Below are 25,081 nucleotides of genomic sequence, written 5' to 3' on the forward strand. Positions count from 1 at the left end.
CCGGGCCAAGCGACCCGCGCTCTCCGGAAGTGGCGTCATAGCGCGCGCGTGGCGTGGCGCCGCTTCCGCAAACAGAGTCGCGGATGGCTGGTAGGTAAGTGTGGGGTCGCGGCGCTGGGCTACGTCTTTGTGTGTAGCGGTGGCCGCCGGCGTGGAAGGGGCATTCCAACCACTGGCTGTGCCACTTCGGCGGCTGCTGACGCCCCTCTGCTTGGACCCAGCCCGGGTTCGAGAGGTCCGAGAGCCGCTTCAGGCCCGGCCGTCTACCGGAGCGGCCGGCCGCCTGCCCTGCGTGGTGGGCCGGAACCTGAGCCGTGCGGTGCTGGGGCGGCTCGGTGCGTCCTCGAGTCCGAGGACACCATCGGCCCACCTGTGGGTCCGGCGTAGCGCTCACCTGCTTGAGCTCCAGCCCTCAGCCCGGTGGAGGGCTCACACCTGAACCTCGGGTGTGACTGCTGCGCAGATCACCGAGAGGCAAGTTTGGTCGTTTATGCGCCTTCTTGTACCTGTCGACTCAGTCCTTCCCTGAGGGTTCCCGAGAGGCAAACCTTTTGTGTCGGGACCTAACTCATTACTCAGCTTGGACTCTCACAGTCTTATCCATCTGTTGGGTCGTTTGGAAATCTGTGTCGCTTATTCTGATCGAATTGTCTGTGGAACGTTTCGTTGGTGGAAATGTCACAGATAAATATAAATTAACTTTTATTCTCAATAGTGAGTTTAGATACTACATTTCCAGAGAGAATTAATTATAGCCAGGGAAAAGTTACATCGTTTTATTTGAAATTAAAGCCAGTTTTATTTCCTTATTAGGAAAATGATTACTAGATAATCATTTTAAACAGTTATTTAGAAAATTACGTTTCTGGGTAATTTTTTTCCTCTTTGATTCAATTCTTGTTTTGTCACTTACTAATATCTTGTTACCTCAAACCTTGGACAATGAAAGTTAATAGCCCTTGAAACCCTTCCTGATTTAGAGTCTCTTGTTTTTACCCATTCCATTAAACAAATTTATTTCTTATTCTGTTGGAACACTTCGTAACTTTCAGGTTCTGAATTTGCGGAATCTCACTAATTTTCCGACTTTTGCTTTTTCTTCTCTGGTTTGAATAATACAGCCCAACATTTTAAGTCGTGTATCAGTTGTAAACTTCTTGAAGACTGGCCTTCCCTGGTGGCTCAGTGGTAAAGAATTCGCTTGCCAACGCAGGAGACATGAGTTCCATCCCTGATCTGGGAATATCCATCATGCCATGAAGTGGCTAAGCTCCTGTGCCACAACTTTTGAGACTGTACTCTGGAGCCAGGGAACCATAACTACTGAGCCCATGTGCCTCAGCTACTGAAGCCTGGGCACCCTGAAGCCTATGCTCCACAACAAGAGAAGCCACTGCAATGAGAAGCGGGTATACCACAACTAGAGAGTAGCCCCCACTCCCTGCGGAAAAAAAAAAGAAGCCTGGGGTGGGGGGGAATCAACTTCTTGAGGACTAATTCATACAGTCCCTTATTGAGCTTCTCTGTAGTACTTCACTGAACTTGTTGAGTGGCTTAATAAATTCTTGTCCATTTATTTTTTTACCCTCCCATTTCATCTGAAGCCTGAGAACATTTGAAAGAGACTAAACAGAGGCCTTACAAATAGCTGAAAAAAGAAGAGAAGCGAAAAGCAAAGGAGAAAAGGAAAGATGTACTTAACTGAATACAGTGTCCAAACAATACTAAGGAGAGATAAGAAAACCTTCGTAAGTGAACAAAGAAATAGAGGAAGACAATAGAATAGGAAAGACTAGAGATCTCTTCAAGGAAATTAGAGATTCCAAGGGAACACTTCATGGAAAGATGGGCGCAATAAAGGACAGAAACAGTAAGGACCTAGGAGAGGCACGTAATTAAAAAGAAGTGGCAAGAATACACAGAACTGTACAAAAAAGTTTAATGACTCAGATAATCACAATAATATGGTTACTAACCTAGAGCCAGACATCCTGGAACATGAAGTCAAGTGGGCCTCAGGGAAGCATTACTAGGGGCAAAGCTAGTGGAGGTAATGGAATTCCAGCTGAGCTCTTTAAAATCCTAAAAGCTGATGCTGTTAAAGTGTTGCACTCAGTATGTCAGCAAATTTGGAACACTCAGCAGTGGCCACAGGACTGAAAAAGGTCAGTTTTCATTCCAGTCCCAAAGAATGGCAATGTGAAAGAATGTTCAAAGTACTGCTCAGTTGCTACTCACATGCTAGCAAAGTAATACTCAAAATCCTTCAAGCTAGGCTTCAACAGTATGTGAACCGAGAACTTCCAGATGTACAAGCTGAATTGAAAAGGCAAAGGACCCAGAGATGAAATTGCCAGCATCCGTTGGATCATAGAAAAAAGCAAGAGAATTCCGGAAAAATACCTACTACTGCTTTATTGACTAGGCTGAAGCCTTTGACTGTGAGGATCAAAACAAACTGTGAGAAATTCTTAAAGAGATGGGAATACCAGGCCACCTTACCTGCCTTCCGAGAAACTTGTGTGCAGGTCAAGAAGCAACAATTAGAACCAGATATGAACAATGGACTGGTTCAAAATTGGAAAATTAGTATGTCAAGGCTGTATATCGTCACCCTAATTTAACTTCTGTGCAGTGTACATAAGGCAAAATGCCAGACTAGATGACTCACAAGCTGGAATCAAGATTGCCAGGAGAAATACCAACAACCTCAGATATGCAGATGATACCCTGCTAATGGCAGAAAGGAAAGAGGAGCTAAAGAGCCTCTTGATGAAGGTGAAAGAGGAGAATGAAAAGCTGGCTTAAAACTCAACATTAAGAAAACCAAGATCATGGCATCTGGTCCCGTCACTTCATGGCAAATGAGGAAAAAATGGAAACAGTGACACACTTTATTTTCTTGGGCCCCAAAATCATTGCAGACGGTGTCTGCAGCTACGAAATTAAAAGACACTTGCTTCTTGGAAGAAAAGCTATAACAAACCTAGACAGAATATTAAAAAGCAGAGACATCACTCTGCTGACAAAGGTCCGTCTAGTCAAAGCTATGGTTTTTCCAGTAGTCATGTATAGATGTGAGAGCTGGACCATAAAGAAGGCTGAGTGGCGAAGAATTGATGCTTTCGAACTGTGGTGCTGCAGAAGACCCTGTAGAGTTCCTTGGACAGCAAGGAGATCAAACCAGTCAATCCTAAAGGAAATCAACGCTGAATATTCATTAATAGAACTGACGCTAAAGCTCTGATACTTTGACCACCTAATGTGAAGAGCCCACTCATTGGAAAAGACCCTGATGCTGGGAAAGATGCAGGAGGAGAAGGGAATGACAGAGAATGAGATGGTTGGATGGCATCATCTACTCAATGAACATGAGTTTGAACTCTGGAAGATGGTGAAGGATAGGGAAACCTGTCCATGGGGTCACAGAGTTGGACATGACTTAGTGACTGAACAACAACAATGGTCATTAAGTAGCAGGCTGGGTCTTGAAACATCTTTCTACTTTCTTCACTCTGTACCTGATTCTGACATCCGTTGCAAACTAAGGATTTTACTAGTCCCATGCTGTTCCTGCTCTTGGTTTTCAGTGTCCCTAGGCCAAAAGAAATACCTAACAGTTTCCCTAAGTGGTTTAGTCCAAACAATTTAAGTGTGTCCTAACAACTTTATTTTAAAAAATAAATACACAGATTGAAAGGAATAGTTTCTAGTTCTTAAGTTCAGTCGCTCAGTCGTGTCCCAACTCTTTGCGACCCCATGAATTGCAGCATGCCAGGCCTCCCTGTCCATCACCAACTCCCAGAGATCACTCAGACTCACGTCCATCAAGTCGGTGATGCCATCCAGCCATCTCATCCTCTGTCGTCCCCGTCGCCTCCTGCCCTCAATCCCTCCCAGCATCAGAGTCTTTTCCAACGAGTCAACTCTTCGCATGAGGTGGCCAAAGTATTGGAGTTTCAGCTTTAGCATCATTCCTTCCAAAGAGCACCCAGGACTGATCTCCTTTAAAATGGACAGGTTGGTTCTCCTTGCAGTCCAAGGTGCTCTCAAGAGTCTTCTCCAACACCACAGTTCAAAAGCATCAATTCTTCGACACTCAGCCTTCTTCACAGTCCAACTGTCATATCCATACATGACCACTGGAAAAACCATAGCCTTGACTAGACAGACCTTTGTTGGCAAAGTAATGTCTCTGCTTTTGAATATGCTATCTAGGTTGGTCATAACTTTCCTTCCAGGGAGTAAGCGTCTTTTAATTTCATGACTGCAGTCACCATCTGCAGTGATTTTGGAGCCCCCCCAAATAAAGTCTGCCACTGTTTCCACTGTTGCCCCATCTATTTGCCATGAAGTGATGGGACCAGATGCCATGATCTTAGTTTTCTGGATGTTGAGCTTTAAGCCAACTTTTTCACTCTCCACTTTCACTTTCATCAAGAGACTTTAGTTCCTCTTCACTTTCTGCCATAAGGGTGGTGTCATCTGCATGTCTGAGGTTATTGATATTTCTCCCAGCAGTCTTGATTCCAGCTTGTGCTTCTTCCAGCCCAGCGTTTCTCATAATGTACTCTGCATGTAAGTTAAATAAGCAGGGTGACAATATACAGCCCTGACGTACTCCTTTTCCTATTTGGAACCAGTCTGTTGTTCCATGTCCAGTTCTAACTGTTGCTTCCTGACCTGCATACAGGTTTCTCAAGAGGCAGATCAGGTGGTCTGGTATTCCTATCTCTTTCAGAATTTTCCACAGTTTATTGTGATCCACACAGTCAAAGGCTTTGGCATAGTCAATAAAGCAGAAATAGATGTTTTTCTGGAACTCTTGTTTTTCTCATGATCCAGTGGATATTGGTAATTTGATCTCTGGTTCTTCTGTCTTTTAGTTCTTAGTTGCCACAAGTGCATAGTAATGGAATGTTACTATGCACAACAACATCTGTTGAGTACTAGACTTCTCAAGCCTTGAGATGAGATCTGACACCAACTGCACTTCTTGTTTTACATTTATTTTCTGTGGTACCACCAAAGTCTTAGCTTCACAAGGTTCTGTTGTCAATTAAAGAAAAATATAATGCAAGCTACTCAGTTAAAACTGAGCTCTACTTGATGGTGTATCTGTGATATCTTCCAGGTGTCAGATATCAATAAGTTTTCATTAAACTTTAAAATACCCTGCTATGCACATACGCATTTGTTACAGTGTCCAGCACACATTTTGGGAGCCAAGGCTGTAGAGTAAGGGTCAGGAAAGAAATGGAACTAACTTCATTTACTGTGACGACTTTTGTCAGTTTTAATGTCAGTGGTGACTTTTATGGATTAGATTGTGGAAGTATATGGGGATTATAATTAGTACTTCATTAGCATTTTTAGAAATTCATGTGCAATATGTATCAGTATTGTTTTCAGTATTCTCTAATAAGTTTTAAAAAATTCTTGATCACTGAAATTAAATGGCCAACTTCTGATTTAAATTGCTTTTAACGTCTCAGCATTATGTTTACAAGTAATATCAAATTTTTACCATTTCAGTATCAGTTCATGAAGTTTGACCATCATTTAAGTAATCAAAAATGGAAAATTCTGCAAAAGCAGAAGAACATGAAAAAATCTTTCATAAAGAAGTGAAAACATCATTAGATTCAGAAACAGAGTCATCATTCATTATTAATGAAAATACAGCCTTTCCTGAGACTGGTCTTTCTGCAGAGGCTCCTACTTGTGGGCAAGTAAACACACCAAAAAAGAGAAAAATGGAGTTTGAGGAGGATCTTGTAAAGGAAAGTTCTAGCTGTGGGGAAGACACTCCACCCAAAAAAAGAAAACTTGATGCTGAAATTGCCCCAGAGGAAAAAGGTTCTGGTGATGATGAAGGCATTTCAAGGAGAAGAAGAATAGAAACTGATGGTTTTCCAAAAGATGAACCTGCTGGAGATGGCACTCAGAAAAGGAGAAAAATAGAACTTGAAGATGTTCCTGAAAAGCAAAAGGTATTTTGAATGCATTTTTTAAAATGCATAATGGAATATGTCAGATTGAAATGTGGAGCAGTTATGAAATACCTTTTTTTAAAAACATAATTTTAATAAGGGTTCTGTTTTTTTAACTTTATTTTATATTGAAGTATTGTTGATTTGCAATATTGTGTTAGTTTCAGGTATACAACAGCATGATTTAGTTATACATATATCCATTCTTTTGCAGATACTTTTCCCATATAGGTTATTGCAGAATATTGAGTGGAGTTCCCTGTATAGCAGGGAACTTGCAAAGTCCTTGTTGATTGACTATTTTATATATAGTAGTGTGTATATGTTAATCCCAAAGTCCTAATTTACCACTTTCCCCTGCCTTTCCCCTTTGGTAACCATAAGTTTGTTTTCAAAGTCTATGAGTTTGTGTCTGTGTTGTAAATGAGTTCAGTTGTATCATTTTTTTAGATTCCACCTGTAAGTGATGTTATATGTTTGTCTTTCTCTGATTTCTCTTAGTATAATAATCTCTAGCTCCATCCACATTACTGCAGATGGCATTATTTCAGTCTTTTTGTGGCTGCATAATATTCCATTGTGTACATCTTCTTTATCCATTCATTTGTCAGTAGACATTTAGGTTGCTTCCCCATCTTTACTATTGTAAAGAGTGCTGCAGTGAACAATGGAGATCATGTATCTTTTCAAATTCTGGTTTTCTTCTCATATATGCCCAGGAGTGGAATTGCTGGATCATATACGAGTTCTATTTTTAGTTTTTAAAGGAACCTCCATACTGTTCTCCATAGGGGTTGTACCAGTTTACATTCCCACCAGCAGTGTACAGGGTTCCCTTTTCTCCACACCCTCTCAGGCATTTATATTTGTAGACTTTTTGATAATGGCCATTTTGACCTGTGTGAGGTGATACCTCATTGTAGTTTTGATTTTCATTTCTCTTTTATTTAGATAAAACTTCTGCTAATGAGATAATTTTAATCTTACTTGGAAATCTTGACTAAACACTTGAAAAGGAGTTTTTATAGTTTGCTTTTTTCTTAGTGTTTTTAAAAAGACATCAGTGTAAGTTTCAAGTGATTTACCTTTTTTCCTTTTTAATTAGGTGTTTATCTCTTTTTTGTGTTTGAAGTGTTTGAGATTATCTCTTAAAATGATAAATTTCTAGATGATACCCACTTTTACATTTCTTTCTTAATGTAATTCCTTAAACTATGTTATTTCCGCTTCTTATGTGAGGGTAGTTACTTGAAGCCTGATATCTAACAAGAGTATTGTAAAGCAAGGGATAGCAAATCATTTTCATCTGGGAATACTATTTTGTGATGGGACCTGAAGTGGAGTCTGCATTATGCAATGAATGAGTAAAATGCTGTTATCACTCCTCAGGAAGAAAGTGGCAGATAAGCCAGGTGTTTGTCATTGATGAATTGCAAACCTTTTTAATAGAGAGAAGCTTGTATTGTAAACATAGTTTTGAAATTTTTACTAGCAGTGGAACCCTTTTTTCAAGGGAAAATCTTCAACCTTTTACCTATTTTACATACCAGGTGAAACACTTTGGTTGAGCAGAAAGTGGGGGAATCTGAGGCCCTTTACTTATCTGGCATTTTTGTAGAATGCTTAAGGTCTTAGAGAGTACAAATTGAAATTTGAGTTAGGTTAGTAGCAAATAATAGAAATCATTGACACCAAACGTAGACTGTTGTGTTCTCATCTTTTTGTGAATATTAGCTCATGTAATGCCCACAATAATTTTATAATAATATAGTTAGTATATTATTTCCATTTTATTTTCTTGTAGGCACTTCATTCACTACTGACATTTACTGAACTGAATAAATCAGAACTCTGGAAATATACTGGTTTTATTAACACATTAACACCAAAATTCTATAGATGAAAATTTCTTAGGAGATGTTTTTAAAAATAGGGAGCAGGGGAAAATCTTTCATGTGATTATAATTAGTGGGATTTCTGAGATTCTACTACAGCTTCGTGAAGTATACCAATCTCAGTAGTATTTTATCCATATATAGGCCAGATGCTCTTTTAGACTTGTTTATTTCATGTTCAGCTTCTTAATTTTGTGCCATTCTTCTGTTTTCAGAACTTGGAAGAAGGACACAGCTCAGCAGTGGCCGCTCACTACAATGAACTCCAGGAAGTTGGTTTGGAGAAGCGTAGCCAAAGCAGAATTTTTTACCTAAGAAATTTTAATAATTGGATGAAAAGTGTCCTCATTGGTATGTTTGTTTTTTGATTTACAGTTTTGAATTTTTAATTTCAGCTTATGTTTCCTTTTTTTCTCCCTAAGTGGTTAATCATATACAAAGTGACTAGGTCTTTAGTTACTGTTCATTTAATCATCAAACCTTGGCTTTATAAAACCGGAGCCAAAACTGAAATTAGGCCTTTGAGATAAATTATTTTCTTTTTTTGTTTTTTGGTTAATTATTTTCATATTTACTAATGGCTGACTACATAGATATTAATATGGAGTTATTTAGGTTTTCAGAAGGCAGTGTGCTTTTATATTTAGAATTAAGGTTACCTAGTGCATTGGAGAAGGAAATGGCAACCCAGTCCAGTGTTTTTGCCTGGAGAATCCCAGGGACAGGGGAGCCTGGTGGGCTGCCGTCCATGGGGTCGCACAGAGTCGGACACGACTAAAGCGACTTAGCAGCAGCAGTGCTATTAAATAATCTGTTTTACTCTAGTAGTTTTGGAGCAATCTTATATTATTGAATGAAACATTTGGGTTCCATTAAGTTAAGAAAATGGGCAGTGGCATGATTTTTTTTATCTCTGGGCCTTTAATGAGTTGGTAAAGGTCATCATTTGTATTGATTGTCCATTGAACTTGTTCTTTTCTTCTGGGGAAAAATAAAGTTTACTTTGAGGATTGATGGAGAAATTCAGCTTTTTGAACATCATTTTTGTCTATGAAAACTCATTTTTGAATTTAAAATGGAAGTCAGTGGAGGAAATTTAATTCTGAAAATATTTATTGCTTTCTTTATCAAATATATTAGTCAGCCACTTACCTGAGATTAGAGAATTTATAAAAGCCAGTAAATGTTGAAGTTTTTCACAAAAAGTTTATTTAGTTTTGGTTTCTGTTTTGTTTTTTTAAAAAGCCAGCCTCAGAAAAAGTGAGAATGCTTTCATAGTTAAACTAAAAAAAGTAATGTGCCATATATGACTACTTTCTATCGTTTTGACAATATTTTAGTAATTTTAAAAAATAAATTATCCATCCTGAAAAGTGTTAGGAATGGGAACTAGACTCATTTCAGATACATTTTAATATTTTTCTTTCTCACTTTTGTTTTTAATATTTATGTTTTATTACAAAAACAAGGCTTATTTGATTCTGCTACTTGTCATTTAGGATAAATGAATAAACTTTAAAAAAAGGGTTTTTTAGGGTTACTATTATGGCATTTTAAAATCTATACTCATAAAATAATCTTTGGACCCTATTGCTAATTTCTCAATTTTTTTCTTCCTTTCTTCATCATCCTTAGTAATGTAGATGACTTATCATTGAATATTTTTCCTTAGTCACTTATTCATGTATTTATTCATTGAATAAATATTTTTAAGTTCAGTCGTATTTTTCACATTGTTAATTGTATTATTTTTATAAACAGGAAAATAGGTAGTTTTTATTATAAAAACACTATGTCAGGCAAAAATATCAGGCAAAAACATATCTCTCAGCATATTCCTGATGGTGGTTTCTCCTTCAGCTGTTCCAGCAGCTCTCTTAACGGGTGCTTTGCTGTCTGCACCTGTCTTTCCTGTCTTGCTGTAATCGATGTGCTCTGTGCCAGATTCCTTTGCTGTCTTTTTTTGTGTGTGTCTTCTCAACACCCATTCTTTGCCATTCATTTTCTCTTCCTTGCTGTTTATAGCTAGTGATAGTTGAGTGTGATGCTTGAATGTAATAAAGGTAACTTGAATAATGTTTCATGAAGATTTCCCCTCTCATTAATCTTATTTTGTGGAAATAAAGAGGTTTTATCACTCATGCTGCTTTTTACTCTTTGCATATTATACTGTTTTTTAAAGATTTATAGCAGAAAGTTAAATATTGAACACTTGTACATCTGTTGAAATCAGTTAAAAATCCTATGAATGGTGAAAGCAGAAGTATTTATACTGAATATTCTAGCAGTCAAAATATTACATAGGAAATAAAAAGCATTAAGCTCAGAATGATAAAGGTAGAATAGATCTAGGATTCAGTATTTTATCCAGTGTTAGAATTGCTGAATATTTCATTGTCTAAGAATATTAATATGCCTTTAACCGATATTTGAACCATTTGGCTATTGATGTAGGGAGCCTACTAATACCATCCATTAATTATTAATGTGATTTGGTAGATTGAGATAAAAGATTCCATTTGTACTTCAGAGTTTTAAGAATTCTGATGACAGTAAAGAGGTTTATATAGTTTTTTGACTAGTTCTTGTGTTTCTTTTGGAGGTAAGCCTTGAATCTTTTATCAAAACCAAGCTCTTATGATCCCATAATTATTTTCATCTTATTAAGTGTATAAAAAGCCAAACACTTAGCTTTGGAAAGAGAACTACAACAAATTATGAATTAATTTTTCTCTTATCAGGAACAAGTGTTGAGTATTCTTGTATTAATTAGAATTTAAAATGTTTGCTATTGACCTGCCAAGATCGTGCAGCTTTTCTATACTGTTAAACTTCTGTTTAATCAAATAAGAGAAAATGTTTGCTATATAATGTTGAATCAAATTCTGAAAATAACCTTCAAAAACCTGTCTTAGTTTCTGAAATACCAGAGACATACTCTTTCTTTTTTAATGCTGAAGAAGAGTCAAGTTAATTAACTCTTAGTCAAATTTGAAATATTTCCCAAAAGTTATGAATTAATTACATAAATGAATATGTTTATATTACACATCATGCAGAAGTTACTAGATTATTAAGGATAACAGTTTATGCTTTAGTAAAAATGGAGAAGAGCATTTATTATAACTTATTTTTCTCTTTTAGGGGAATTTTTAGAAAAGGTGAGACAGAAAAAGAAACGTAATATCACTGTTTTGGACCTAGGATGTGGTAAAGGTGGAGATTTGCTCAAGTGGAAAAAAGGAAGAATTGACAAGCTAGTTTGTACTGGTAAGAGAGATAATGACATGGGAAGGAATGCTTTGTGGTCAGCCAGGTAAATGGAAATAAGAAAGATATATTATGGGCATAATACTGAAATACTGTACCACAAGATGTCTGGGAGCTGCTCATGAGACAGGTGTTTTTTAAATGAGGATTGAGAATTCACTGATGGTGTTAAGACCACAAATGATTGAAGTCATGTCAGACTCCATGTTTGAAGCACAAACTTGGAAAGGCTTTCACTGGTCACAGATAAAAGACAGCTTCACGAATTAAAAAAAACAGTAATTATAGTGGATTGAAACACATGAAATAAGGGAAAAATCTCATTGTTCAGACTTGGAGGGAGCAAGGAAACTTACTCATTACTTTGTAATGTATAAACAAAGGTAGAGGGTATTTATCTTTTCTAACCCTATATGAACCATATTTCAGCATAACCAAATGGTATTGAAAAATCACAATGAATAAATTTTTCCACCCTTGATGAAATAATGGCTCTAGTTGCAGTCATTAAAAGATGCTGAAGCTATTAGGAGAAAAGTTGAAAGGAACTTAACTGGATTAATCAAGCACCTGAACCTCCCAGTCATTCTTAACCCAGAAGAGGGGCAGGCAGACAACATGTTCCTTCCTGTCTGAGGAGTCATGGAAGCGCACAGCACTGCCTGTGGAGTCATGTTGCCTAAATCGGCACTTCTCACAGTTTCTGGTTTATGACCTCAGTTCAGTTCAGTTCAGTTCAGTCGCTCAGTCGTGTCCGACTCTATGCAGATGACAGCACCCTTATGTCAGAAAGTGAAGAGGAACTAAAAAGCCTCTTGATGAAAGTAAAAGAGGAGAGTGAAAAAGTTGGCTTAAAGCTCAACATTCATAAAACGAAGATCATGGCATCTGGTCCCATCTCTTCATGGCAAATAGATGGGGAAACAGTGGAAACAGTGGCAGACTTTATTTTTTGGGGCTCCAAAATCACTGCAGATGGTAAGTGCAGCCATGAAATTAAGAGATGGTTACTCCTTGGAAGGAAAGTTATGACCAACCTAGATAGCATATTCAAAAGCAGAGACATTACTTAGCCAACAAAGGTCTGTCTAGTCAAGGCTATGGTTTTTCCAGTGGTCATGTATGGATGTGCAAGTTGGACTGTGCAGAAAGCTGAGCACTGAAGAATTGATGCTTTTGAACTGTGGTGTTAGAGAAGACTCTTGAGAAGAGTCCCTTGGACTGCAAGGAGATCCAACCAGTCCATTCTAAAGGAGATCAGTCCTGGATGTTCTTTGGAAGGACTGATGCTAAAGCTGAAACTCCAATACTTTGGCCACCTGATGCAAAGAGTTGACTCATTGGAAAAGACTCTGATGCTGGGAGGGATTGAGGGCAGGAGAAGGGGACGACAGAGGATGAGAGGCTGGATGGCATCACTGACTCGATGGACGTAAGTTTGAGTGAACTCCAGGAGTTGGTGTGCTGCAATTCATGGGGTCAGTACACTCTTAAAAATGATTAAGGACCCCGGGAAGCTTTTGTGTATGTAGTTACATCTATTGATTATGGAAATTAAAACTGACAATTTTAAAAATAGCTTTAATTTATTACAAGTAAAATTTAGTGAGAAGACTAGCATTTTAAAAGTATTTTTGCAGATTCTTAAGTCTGTAATAATAAAAGACAGCTGAATTTGCACCCCTGTTTCTGCATCAGTATGTTGTGATATGTTACTTGATGAGCAGTGAAATGGAATTATTTGATGTGAAACTCCATTAAATCTCTCTTGCACTTTGCCCTGTGAGATTTTGTTCACTAAAATTATGCAAATCTTCTAAATGTTGGCATCAAGAAATCACATTGGTTTAATATCACCATAATCAGAAAAGTCTTTAGTATTGGGACAATGCCCAGCCCATCGTGATAGAAACAGTTTTTTCGGAGTTGTAGTTTTCACTTGAAAGCTCAGGTTTATCATTGGTAACAGATACCATCTGTAGTTTTCACCTTTTTCATTTTGAAGAAAAGGTCTGCCAGATTACCAGGTCTGAATAACCAGTTTGTCTGTCTGTTGTTCTTCAAGTGAAAACAATTTTTGTATAAAAAATTGGCCAGTACAGCTCACAGACAGTCACACCAGTCCTATTCAGATAGACTTCCTTATATAACAGAAATGTTTTGAAGATTTTATAAAATTAATGTTTACTGCTTTATCAAGGACATTGCTAAATGAAATTGGCTTCCCTCCTTCCCCTTTTTTTCTTTCTGAGCTGGTTTATAGCCGTGAAAAATATATCAAGAATTACCAGTATCATTGGTGCTCCTACCTGATATTCATGACACAGTATCAACTGTTATTTCTTTGTGTTAGTCACTCAGTCATGTCTGACTCTGCAACTCCATGGATTGTAGCCCATCAGGCCCCTCTGTTCATGGAATTCTCCAGACAAGAATATGGGAGTGGGTAGCTCTTCTCTTCTCCAGGGGATCTTCCTGACCCAGGGATTGAATCTGGGTCTCCTGCATTGCCGCCAGATTCTTTACCACTGAGCCACCAGGCAAGTCCTTAGACTGCAAGGAGATCAAACCAGTGAATCCTAAAGGAAATCAACCCTGAATATTCATTGGAAGGACTGATGCTGAAGCTGAAGCTCCAACACTTTGGCCACCTGATGCAAAGAACTGACTCATTGGAAAGACCCTGATGCTGGGAAAGATTGAGGGCAAGAGGAGAAGGGGGCGACAGAGGATGAGATGGTTGGGTGGCATCATCAACTTGATGGACGTGAGTTTGAATAAACTCCAGGAGTTGGTGATGGACAGGGAAGCCTGGTGTGCTGCAGTCCATGGGGTCACAAAAAGTCAGACACGACTGAGGGACTGGACAACAACATCCACTGGTGCTTCTGTACCTGCAGTGCAAGTCTCAACACTGGGAAAAAACAAATAACATTTTATTAAGAAAATATAAAAGCTGAGTGTACAGAGTTAGGTTTTATAATTCAAATTGGAATCTAAACTTTCTGCTTTAAACTTTGAATAAGCATTTAAAAATCATGATAGAATTTCTCTGTTGTCAGTACTTATTGAGAAAGTGTTTAATTCATTCTGAAAAATATGGGTCATTTGCCTTGGTACAGAAGACTTTATTCTCCCTTGTTTTGAAGGAAATAGAACCTTTTTGCTTTTCTAAGGCTAGATTCCTTGCTAGAGTTTAACAGTTGAGATGAAATCTAGATTGTGCCATTTTTGTGTTTCTGATGTAATGTGGGCCTCTCTTGACATCACTGATGCCCTTTCCCCCTCCAGATATCGCTGATGTTTCTGTCAGACAGTGTCAGCAGCGGTATGAGGACATGAAAAACCGTTGTCGTGATAATGAGTATATTTTCAGTGCTGAGTTTATAACTGCTGATTGTTCAAAGGTATGTGTTTTTTTAGAAGTATGTCTTTATATTTTTAGTTTGAATAAGTGATTTGTTTTAAAAATCAGCTCATTTTAAAAAAATGTGCTTTGAAACATTAAAAATCTTAAGATATGGCATTTTTAATTTCAGCTAGAAATTCCATTAATGATACATTTCCTTAAATGACCCACCAAATACTTCTGGTAATTTTTAGCTTTTAATACTTTTACTTTGGAAATCGTTTGTTGCTTTTCTGTTTGGACACTTTTTTCTATTATTTTGGAATAGATCTGCACTTAGGTTTTGTTTACTTTGTAATTTCTTTGACCGGCTTCCCAACATATCACAGTCTGGTGACACCTGTTTCCGAATCTCTTTGACAGCTGAAGTTCAAGACTATAGAGGCATTTGAAATGCTGAAAATCTCCCCCTTAACCTTTATCTCTCTTTTCTGACTTGTTAGCTCGTTAAATTATTATAGATACCTTTAACTACACGTTTTGTTTGCAGTTGTGAAGGTGGAAAGGAGTGGTAGTATACTGCTAGAAAGTTAGAAACCTTTAAAAAACATTTTGCATTTTTCAAAATTTCCCAGGGACTCTCTGGCAGTCTGGTGATTAGTATTTGGCACTTTCACTGCTGTAGCCCAGGTTCAATCCCTGATTGGGGAATTAAGAGCCTGTTAGCTGCATAGCACAGCCTAAAAAATAAAAAATGTCTCAAAGGCTGGCTTTGTGTTTTTCATAAACCCAAGTATATAGGTCAACATCATTTTACTTTTTTTTCCAGTAAAGCCAATTAAAGAATCAGTTCCTTTAAATGTCAAATGTTTGTTTGATGTATTTTTAGTATGATTCCAGAATCTCTAGTTTTTAATATTACTATGAAAGTGGGAATCAAATTATATTGAACCAGAAAGAACATTTTTATTATGATCCTTAAGATGCATAATGATAGAGGATAGGTTGGTTGGAGGGCATGTCAACTTTTATTTTAAGGATCCTAATATTAGAAATTCACTAATTATGTTGCAGCCAATTCAAAATCTTGACCCATTATAATTTGTTTCAGGAACTCCTGACTGATAAGTTTCGTGACCGAGAAATGTGCTTTGACATCTGCAGTTGTCAGTTTGTCTGCCATTACTCATTCGAGTCCTATGAGCAAGCTGACGTCATGCTCAGAAATGCGTGTGAGAGACTGAGCCCTGGAGGCTATTTTATTGGTACCACCCCCAATAGCTTTGAATTGATGTAAGTACTTTCATATATTGTGGTTTATAAAATATTGAAAATTAAGCTTATCTTAGAGCAGCAGATGTTTATCAGAAATAGAGTTTATAGAAGGGCTGAGTGCTTTGATAATGTGTTTGTATAGATAATCTGGCTTTAAGTTAAAAAGTCAGACTTACAGATGAACCTTTAAAACATCTTTGTGTGTTAGTTGGGGACTGATGTTGCATTGAGCCAAAAAGCCAGAGGTGGTATTGCTAGATAAACTCCAGATCAGATGACACTTAACCAGCTGTCATGATAATGAAGCCTATTTCTAGCATAATTTTGTTAGTGAGATTGTTAATGATATTTTAGCATATTGCTTCTTAAAAGAGGCCCAGACCCACTTCACAGCTATCAATTGCATCATGTGTGTTCCCCCCCATATTAAATCTGATCAAAATAAATTTGACCTAATAATAGATTTGATTTTTTTGGGGGGGGCGTGTAACTTACAGAAGACGCCTTGAAGCTTCAGAAACAGAATCATTTGGAAATGAAATATATACTGTGAAATTTCAGAAGAAAGGAGATTATCCTTTATTTGGCTGCAAATATGACTTCAACTTGGAAGGTGTTGTGGATGTCCCTGAATTCTTGGTCTACTTTCCATTGTTAAATGAGTAAGAATGTCATTAATCTGTTACAATTCTCTTTTGGGGGCTTCCCAGATGGGTCTAGTGGTAAAGAACTCACCTGCCAGTGCAGGAGACATTAAAGATGAGGGTTTGATCGCTGGGTCAGGAAGATACCGTGGAGGAGGGCATGGTAACCCACTCCAGTGTTCTTGCTTGGAGAATCCCATGGACAGAGGAGCCTGGCAGACTACAGTCCACAGAGTCACAAAGAGTCAGACACGACTGAAGAGACTTAGCACATAGCACATTGTCTTTTTGCATAAGAATGAAGGTAAAGGGGGGAAAATCAGTATTTCTATTGGTCTCTTATTTTAAGTGGGATCTTAAGAAGTATAGCCTGAATAATGACAAAACTAAGATTCAACGGTTGGTGCCATAGGTCACTTACAGCCTTACTCATTTAGTTTCTTTTATTCCTGAAACTATTTTATCCTGTAAGCAAGAAAAGGGAGCCTGTTGCCTACAACTTGTGGCATGAAATAACTGACAACTAGAAATAGCAAAGATTTGTTTTTAAGTAACTGCTGGTACTTGGGTAACTAAAATTAGTCCTCCCAAAGTAGGGATCCTCCTTTTGACGGGAATAGGTATATTAAAAGTTGTTTTATATTTCACTATAGCTTATGAAATTGTGACTCATGGCAGTGGTGATAGTAAAATCCTGATTCAGGAATGTATTCATGAACCTGAATTCTTAGGAGTCCTGGCAAACCATAACCTCAGGGAAAGCTGAGGTTTCAAGCTTTATCAGGTAGGGCTCCAAGGCCTAATGAGATACCTTGGTCTTGGGGGTTTCCCTGAGAGGAAGTGTGGAAGAGTCCAGTCAAATGTGGGCCATGTCACAGCTGACCAAAGTATATTTCCTTCTTTTTATTTTTTCTTCTTTTTAAAACAAAGCCTTCATTAACTGAGGAAAAAGTTGAGCTTTATTTTTTTACTTATTTTTAGATGGTGATTATTTATTTGAATTGTGTCTCAGTCAGCTTGTAAATTTATGGATGTAGGATTTTCAGGAGTTCTACAGTGTATAAAACTTTTATATAAAATAAAAATAAAGAAAATAAGAAAATGAAGTAGCATGTGATTAAACATGGAAAATACTATACACAATTTATAAATCTGAAAGTTAAAAAATTTATATCAGATTTTCCTTATAATTAGCAAACTTTGGGTAAATGTTATGCTTGAAGAAATTAAATGTTTTTAGTATGTTATTTTATATGTTTGTTATGTTAGCTTGGTGCTTTTGGTTGACGGTGATTTGAGTATACCCCAAAAGATAAAGAATGAAACGAAAAGTTTTTTTTTTTTTAATGGCTAAGCACACATCAGCAATCTTTTCTGCTTGTATTGCTAATGATGATAAACATATCAAGTAATAAATTGTCACTTTAATTTTCAAATTTTTATAAATTGTTTATCGAGATAGGTATTTGTTCGGAGAGACAATCTGAAAATGCATAGGGATCCAAGCCACCTTTGCTGTCTTTTTAATTAGCTTTCATATGCAGACCTATTCAAATCGGTCAGATTGAGTCTCTGTTCTTTGTAATTATGATATTTGTAGATGTAAAGCTCAGTTTCCCTCGTAAAGGCTTATTTTGGGTATTTTTTGATAGAAAATGAACTGCCTGGAATAGAAGAGGCTTTATATTGACCTGTGTTATCTTCCCAAGGGGCCTGATGCAAGTGGCAGGGACTCCTGCCATCCACTCGGCTCTTACCTGCAAAGCTGAGTGGCCCTCCGATGTTCCCTTCGCTCTGTCCCCTCATCTGTCACATCAAGGGTCCCCTTTCAGGGTTTGTCCTGTTCCTCCTCTCATCTTTTATCTGTTGCCTGAAATCGTCCTCAGGTTCCCTTTTGTTGTCTACAGATGCGCAGTAATCTGCTTCGGCAGTTGCACTGGGAAAGATATTACACAGAGCAAAGGGAGACCTAATGTAATTAGGACTTGAGGAAGCCACCTGGGAGAAAGTGACATCTAAGTCAATATCTAAAGGGTGTCTAGTTGGCCAGTTTTGCCTTAAGTGTGCTGGGGAGCCAACGAGGGTTTTAAAAGGACGTGACCTGTGCACTTTTGAAGCTTCATCTGACTGCATTTGGAATATTGGTTGAGGGAGGGTAAGAATAAAAGCAGGGAAACAAGCAAACGAAGTGGTGCCACATTGAATGGTGATGGTGATAGAGCAGCCTGGTGGCCAGTGTCGGGATTGGAAGTGGGCTTGTTCCAAGTATGTTTTGCAGGTTAATGGAGAGGATGCAGTGGCGTGCTGAACACTGGGCACAGGGATGGGTGGCAAGGAGAATTAGATGGTTTACTGAAATAGCAAAGACTGGCAGGAGAACAGGCTGGTGGGATTCAGCCCTGCAGGCCTGGGATCGTCCTGGTGGAGATTTCTAGGGAACATGGAGTGAATGTGACAAAAGCCAGTACTGAGCTGCCACCACTGCTGGCAAGCTGTGTACATCGGGGAGTGACATCGAGCAAGGATCTGGGCCACTTTCTTCAGAACCATGACATCTGGAACTTGGGAAAAGAGACCTGTAAAAACCTGTGAAGACGCAGTTCAAGATGTAGGATAAAAACTAATAGTTTGTCTTGCCAGGGAATCCAGAAGATGAAAGGGAATATTTTCATTTCACTTCCTGGCCTGTTTGTTAGGTTACTGGAGTTCCCTGTGACCCAGGGAGATCTAACTGCATGTTTTTTTCAGGTCACTAGGGTGTTGCCCTTCACTTATTTTGCATGGTCCTCTTGTGAATTTGTAAGGTTTTTAGTTAAGCCCAGAAGATGTTACTGTTGTGTAAAGAATTATAAATATTTTGGAAGCCTTTTCATGAAAGAATCTTTTTTGGACAGAATGGCGAAGAAGTACAATATGAAATTAGTCTACAAAAAAACATTTCTGGAATTCTATGAGGAAAAGATTAAGAACAATGAAAATAAAATGCTGTTAAAACGAATGCAGGCCCTGGAGGTGAGTATTTAGAAATTGTGTAAAAATCCCAGTTGTTGCAGACTTGTTTGGTTGTTTCTGAGATTCCTTTCAAGGCCATGGACACACTCAGTATTTACATAAATTGCACAGATAACTGGTGCCAATGCTAGACTGTTCAGCACCTAGGACAGAGCTTTAACATGGGCTGTCAGGACTGTCGGCATTTGGGGCTGCTCTGTATCTGAAGCATGAATTTTTACACTACAGGAATAAGCAAATTTATTTCTCATTGGCAAAAATGTGTTGATTTTAATGGTTCCAGAATGGTTTTTTGATTAATAATGATGTGTTTGAGCCTAGTTACAATGATTTAAAATTCACGGTCTGAAACTGCAATTACGTTTGCACCAACCTAATACTTAAAATGGATTAAAAATAATGCTTGAATTAATTTGAATATCAGATATTTGGTCACCATATCTTTAAAAACACAGCATTTTTTTGAGGCCCTTCTTCATATTCTGTGTAATTGTGGAGACGATCTGTATTGGAGGCTGGATGTTTTCCTTCTCTTCTGAAACTCCCGAGGTTCTTTTGACTGAATTTTATTTGTATTATTTCCAGTTGCTGTTTGTACTTCCGTGGCGGTTAAGTCACTGTAACATTCAGATGAATGTTTAACTCTTGTGTTGATAACTTCCTTCAGGTTTGAGTTGTGGCAGAAAAAACCTTTGCCCGGGAGTCACGGAGATACAGCAGGTGTTTGCTGCCAAGGGGTCTTGGCGGCAATTCAGCACACTGTTCAGTCCCTCTGTGACACTCTGTAATTGTAGATACTCCAGCCATGCTCATTGTTAACCACAGCAGCTTCTTTGTTCAGAGAGGATTCCCTTCACTCCTTTTTTTTAATATTTCAAAAGTATGTGTAGTTTTTATTTCTGAAGTAATACTTAAAGATTATTGTCTCATTTCAGTGATTTAGTGTATTTCATTCTGAATTGTAAATTTCAATGTAACGACTCAACTAGGAATTTCCCTTGATTCCTTAGCCATATCCTGCAAACGAGAATTCCAGACTTGCCTCTGAGAAGGTTGGTGACTATGAACATGCAGCGAAGTACATGAAGAACAGTCAAGTGAAGCTACCTTTGGTAAGGTTTCATTCTTTAACAAGTCTTACAGGAAAATGGAAACTTAAATTATTTCACTGGTTTACAATACTTGGGTTCACTGACTTATAAATCAGGTACACTTTAGCCTATTTCTCCTAAGTTATGACTTTTTATAATTGTAGAATACAGAATAAAATGCACTTTAATGCTGAGAAATGTAGTGCTGTATTTGAGAAAGTAGGATGGGAGGAATGTCCTTGGCCTGGCTTGAGAGTTTTCTTGCTGTATCATTGTATCTTAGCCTGGACACTACTGACTAGCAGTGTTCCGTAGATATAATTCAGGGGCTTATGAACTTAGATGAGGGAAGATGACATCTTCACAGACTTCTGTGTGGAAGTTCACATTTTCCTTAATTATGAATGCTCCACAACCATAGTGGTATTACTAGTTGTAGCTGTGACTTTGTTATCAATAGAACTTATAGATATTTGTGTAACACATTTTTGCTGACATCTTATAGTATTGATGTTTATTTATCACTTCTTCAACATTTATCACTTCTTATTTCCTTAGTTATCAGGCTTGTCACTGTATCTTATTACTTAGTGTCTTTGCAAAATAGCAAGTATGTTACTAAATGCAGTTTAGTTCCTTTGTATGATAGATATTTTGTGATTTCCTTTGTAAAAACACAAAAGTCTTATTCCCTCCTGCAGTATTATTTGATGTTTCAAGATAGGCCTTTTTTCTGCCAAGTTAAAAATGTAAGCTCAGTACTTTTTCCAGTTACAAATGAATACACTTTTATGCAGATTCACCCTTTGATTGAGAATCAGTGGTTTAGAGAATTGGCAGGAGCACAAAAGTGATGAGAAGATGGCATTAAAAGTTAATCTCATTGATTTATTTTATATTCAGATCACGGTAATATTAACAGTGAATTGTATGTATATTTATAGTGAAGTTAGGGTTTTGGAGCACCAAAACTAATACAATATTGTAAAGTTTAAAAATAAAATAAAATTTAAAAAATAAATAAATAAATAAAAATAAAAAAAAAGAAAAGTATACGTGTGCTTCTATATTCAATCTGAAATTTTCTTTCTTATTTTTTTTAATTTTAGGGGACCTTAAGTAAATCAGAATGGGAAGCTACAAGTGAGTATATTGTCAGTGTAGATTTACTGACATTTGCAAAGATTGCTTCAAACTGATTGTTAAAATTGGAAGACTTTAGAAATTCTTCTGACACAGATTGTGAGGGGATGATTGTGTTCACACAAAATTCCTATAAATGTCTAGTTCCCCTTGTCTTACAAGGCTGTTCAGTGCCAAAAGAAAGCATATGCAGGGTGTTCCTTAACGTAAACTTTGAGCGTTCTTAAATATTTCCCTTGTCTGCTCGTTACTACAAAGCCATCTGTATTTTACATCTTTACCTCACATTTCTGTTGGGAATTTTGGATTATGGACCACTTCCTTGTGTTTCACTTGGTTGTGGCCTCTCTGATGTTAACAGTGAAGGTTTAGTAAATGCTAAAATGTTCAGTTAGGCAGCACTGAGCAGGATGTCTTGGAGGATGTGTGGTTGGGAACGGCCATGATGTGGAGGCGTTCTGAAGTGAGGCATGCGTGTCTGGCTGAGCAGTCAGAGGCCTGGCCAGTTCTCAAGGTCCCAGAGCCTCCCTGCCAGGGTGATGGTGGTGCCCCATATGGTCACCCTGAGGACTTACAAGGTAGTTCCCATTCTTCGCTTAAATATTTGTTGATTATATTGAAGAGAAAATCAGAGGTGTTCAGAGATGAACACTTTGAATATTGAGTTACATAAAGATTTATGAAAGGGCTTTGGGGGATACAAAAAATAAATACTACCTCTCTGCCTTGCAGTGGAAGAAACATAAATAAGTGACTTCTAGGCAAATTGTTCTACACGTTGAAGTTCCTGTAATGGGGAAAACAGATGAAGGAGCACTCAGTGAAAACTAGAGAAATTGGAAAATAATAACAGATGGTGTTATGGAATGTTTAGCCTGGGCCTGGTCGCTGTTGGAAGCTTTCATGTGTTATGCCTCATTCTGTCCTCACAGCTTCATGAGCAGACTACTGTTAATCATGCCTCTTTTTCACAGATAAGAAATCAGGCAGATAGCTTGGCTAAGGTCAGAGAGCTAACCCAGGTGCTTCACACTCGTAGCCTTCGCCTCACAGAAGCCCACGTGAAAGGAGGAGGAGTCTTAGGACTAGCTGAATGGAAAGAGAGGAAAAGGGAAGACAAGGGCTAACACTTTGAGCTTGTTTGTCTCAGAATATTGTTTCCTTTAGTAGAAATGGGATTGGAAGATATTAGAGACGTCATCTGTGATGAATGTGGGAATGTGTGCAGAAACCGACACATTTCTTTGGCTTCCTTGGAGTGCAGATACACAGCTGCCTTAGCTGTCCTGTCAGTGCCAAAGGGCGGCGGTACAGCAGGATAACCTTGGGCAGAGGTCATGGTGGTGGTGCTGGCTGCAGATCAGGACAGTTTTTTTATACTAAATGTGGACATTAGTGATACTGTGCAGGTGAATTAGATGCCTCCAGACACTTGAAGAAGGGGGTTAGAGATGAGAAGAGCAATAGGAAAGGATCAGTGGCCACAGGGCAGCCAGGATCATCGTGTCAGGGCCGTCTGCTCTGTGACGAGTTAACACTTTTATAATCTAGAGGGCTTTGTGGGTTGTGCCACAGTCTGAGAAGCTGTATTTTAAACTCCTATTGGTCTAATCATGAGCTTGTATTTCCAGAGCTTGCTGCTCCTCTAGAAGATGCTTTAAATGTGTTGCTGACAAATCAGAAGTGGTTCAAGTTTTGTTTGTTTAAATCCTAATTGAAATGCTGGCACAGAAGGCATTTTATATATAATTAGTGAGACTTCCAGAATTTTTGAGTTAGAAAAGAGAGAAGGTTACTCATTGCTGATCTGAAATCTAGCATTAGTTTTCAGTGACCCTACATCAGAGCAGCTCAGGACAGCCAGGTTACCTGCAGTAGGTGCAGAAGTATTTGGGGTGGGTTTGGCAGGGTTGGTTGTAGACAGAGTACTTGGAATGCAGGGCAAGCTCTGATGCCGAACTGTCCTGAGCCTTAGTACTTGCTCATGAGAGCTTTAGGTTGCTCCACTATCTGACCCTCAAGAGGAATTTACAGTGTTGATGATCACTCTGCCTGTTTTCTGCCCGACTGTCTGCTCTGCTGCCAGCCATCTTTCATTACTCCTAAAAGACTTGGGAGGTAGTAGATGAGGAGTAAAGAACAGCATGATCAGAGAGGTGTTGGGGAGACTGCCTTCATGCTTCTGTGCAGACTGGATTGAGGGACAGAGAGCTCGAGGATTGGGAGGCCCTTACATGATCTACCATCCTTCGTCTGTCCCCTGTCCCACAGTTGACCCAAGGGGCAAGGCTTCCTTGTCACATGGCTTCTTATCTTGACTTGCTGCTTGAATGTCCTAGTGAACATCCTGAACATGCTTGTGATATCGAGACTTTGTCATCTCTGTTGTTTTCATAACTATAATGTCTGTCAGTATCTCAAAAGAAGATACATTTGCACCTCAGTGATTCAGGATGAGGAGCTGCGGGTGCATTTGGATGTTTGAGTGAACACACGTGGAGCAGGAGGCCCAGTTTCAGGGAGCATGCCTTTGAGGCTGGGTGTGTCTCTGCTGGGGTTGTGAGTCCTCAGGTAGCCTTGGCCCACTTTTCTTATCATGCCCTTAGCATTACAGCTGGATAATTGGATGAACTTCAACATGCACGTTGTATTCCTTTACAGTTTTTTTTAGGGTTCACCCACCCACAAGTAGCAAACTTAAGAGTACCCTGCACTCACAGTAGTGTAGTTATTCCAGTTAAAATAATTAAATCATAAAGTTTCCAGTTTTCATTTTCTTTGCTTCTATGCTTTTTTCCCCTCAACCTGTCAGTAGAGATTTTAGAGCTGTTGAGTTGGATTGCTCCATGGCTATGATGTCAGAGTATTACAGTAGGTGGATATTTGTTTTCAAGTAAATAGATACGATCCCATATCTACCTAAGTATGACTCACAATTATTGAAGAACTCTTAGAAATAAATAATGGAACTTTTCTTTCAAAAGCTGCTTGAGAATTTTCACCAAATTATGAATAAGACCAAGACTGTTGCCCTGAGGATATAAGAAACCAACCTCTAATTTTATTTGTTTTCTTTTTAGGTATTTACTTGGTTTTTGCATTTGAGAAGCAGCAGTGAGCACGTCACACGTGCAGTGGCACCAGAGCAACTGTGTTCTGTCTTATACAGATTTGAACGGTCCACCTTCCTGAGATCTGACGCCCTTGTTAAATGTAACTATTCTCAGCGGGCTGGATGCTGCTGGAAACGTCAGTGTATAAATGGAACTTTTGCTGTCTGTGACAGATGAACTTTGTGTGTGTATATAAGAATGAGATGGGACCTTTGTCTTTAAAAATCTATTTTTAAGTAATGTTCTAAGAATTCCATTTGCCTCCACTCTGGTAGCTCATAAAAATTATGAAATGA

At 38.3% G+C, this 25,081-nt stretch overlaps 1 protein-coding gene across 5 annotated transcripts; it reads left to right on the forward strand.

The window, feature by feature from the left end:
* The first annotated feature begins 31 nt into the window (after positions 1 to 31).
* Positions 32 to 25,081, forward strand: RNMT (RNA guanine-7 methyltransferase). Of its 5 annotated transcripts, none has more exons than XM_059880800.1 (12): positions 62 to 94; positions 1,122 to 2,165; positions 5,536 to 5,993; positions 8,104 to 8,239; positions 11,033 to 11,158; positions 14,450 to 14,565; positions 15,619 to 15,800; positions 16,280 to 16,444; positions 19,321 to 19,438; positions 20,449 to 20,550; positions 21,639 to 21,672; positions 24,753 to 25,081. In XM_059880800.1, the coding sequence occupies exons 3-12, from the start codon at positions 5,577 to 5,579 to the stop codon at positions 24,788 to 24,790; spliced, it is 1,434 nt and encodes a 477-aa protein (XP_059736783.1). In that variant the 5' UTR covers positions 62 to 94; positions 1,122 to 2,165; positions 5,536 to 5,576; the 3' UTR covers positions 24,791 to 25,081.

The sequence above is a fragment of the Bos taurus genome, chromosome 24 (genome assembly GCF_002263795.3).
Source record: "Bos taurus isolate L1 Dominette 01449 registration number 42190680 breed Hereford chromosome 24, ARS-UCD2.0, whole genome shotgun sequence".
Taxonomy (NCBI): Eukaryota; Metazoa; Chordata; class Mammalia; order Artiodactyla; family Bovidae; genus Bos; species Bos taurus.

Excerpts from the sequence above, each read along its gene's own strand:
- RNMT (XM_024984236.2), top strand. The coding sequence starts at position 5,577 with ATGGAAAATTCTGCAAAAGCAGAAGAACATGAAAAAATCTTTCATAAA. Across the intron at positions 11,159-14,449 it reads TGACAAGCTAGTTTGTACTG|ATATCGCTGATGTTTCTGTC; the intron begins GTAAGAGAGATA and ends TTCCCCCTCCAG. Across the intron at positions 14,566-15,618 it reads TAACTGCTGATTGTTCAAAG|GAACTCCTGACTGATAAGTT; the intron begins GTATGTGTTTTT and ends AATTTGTTTCAG.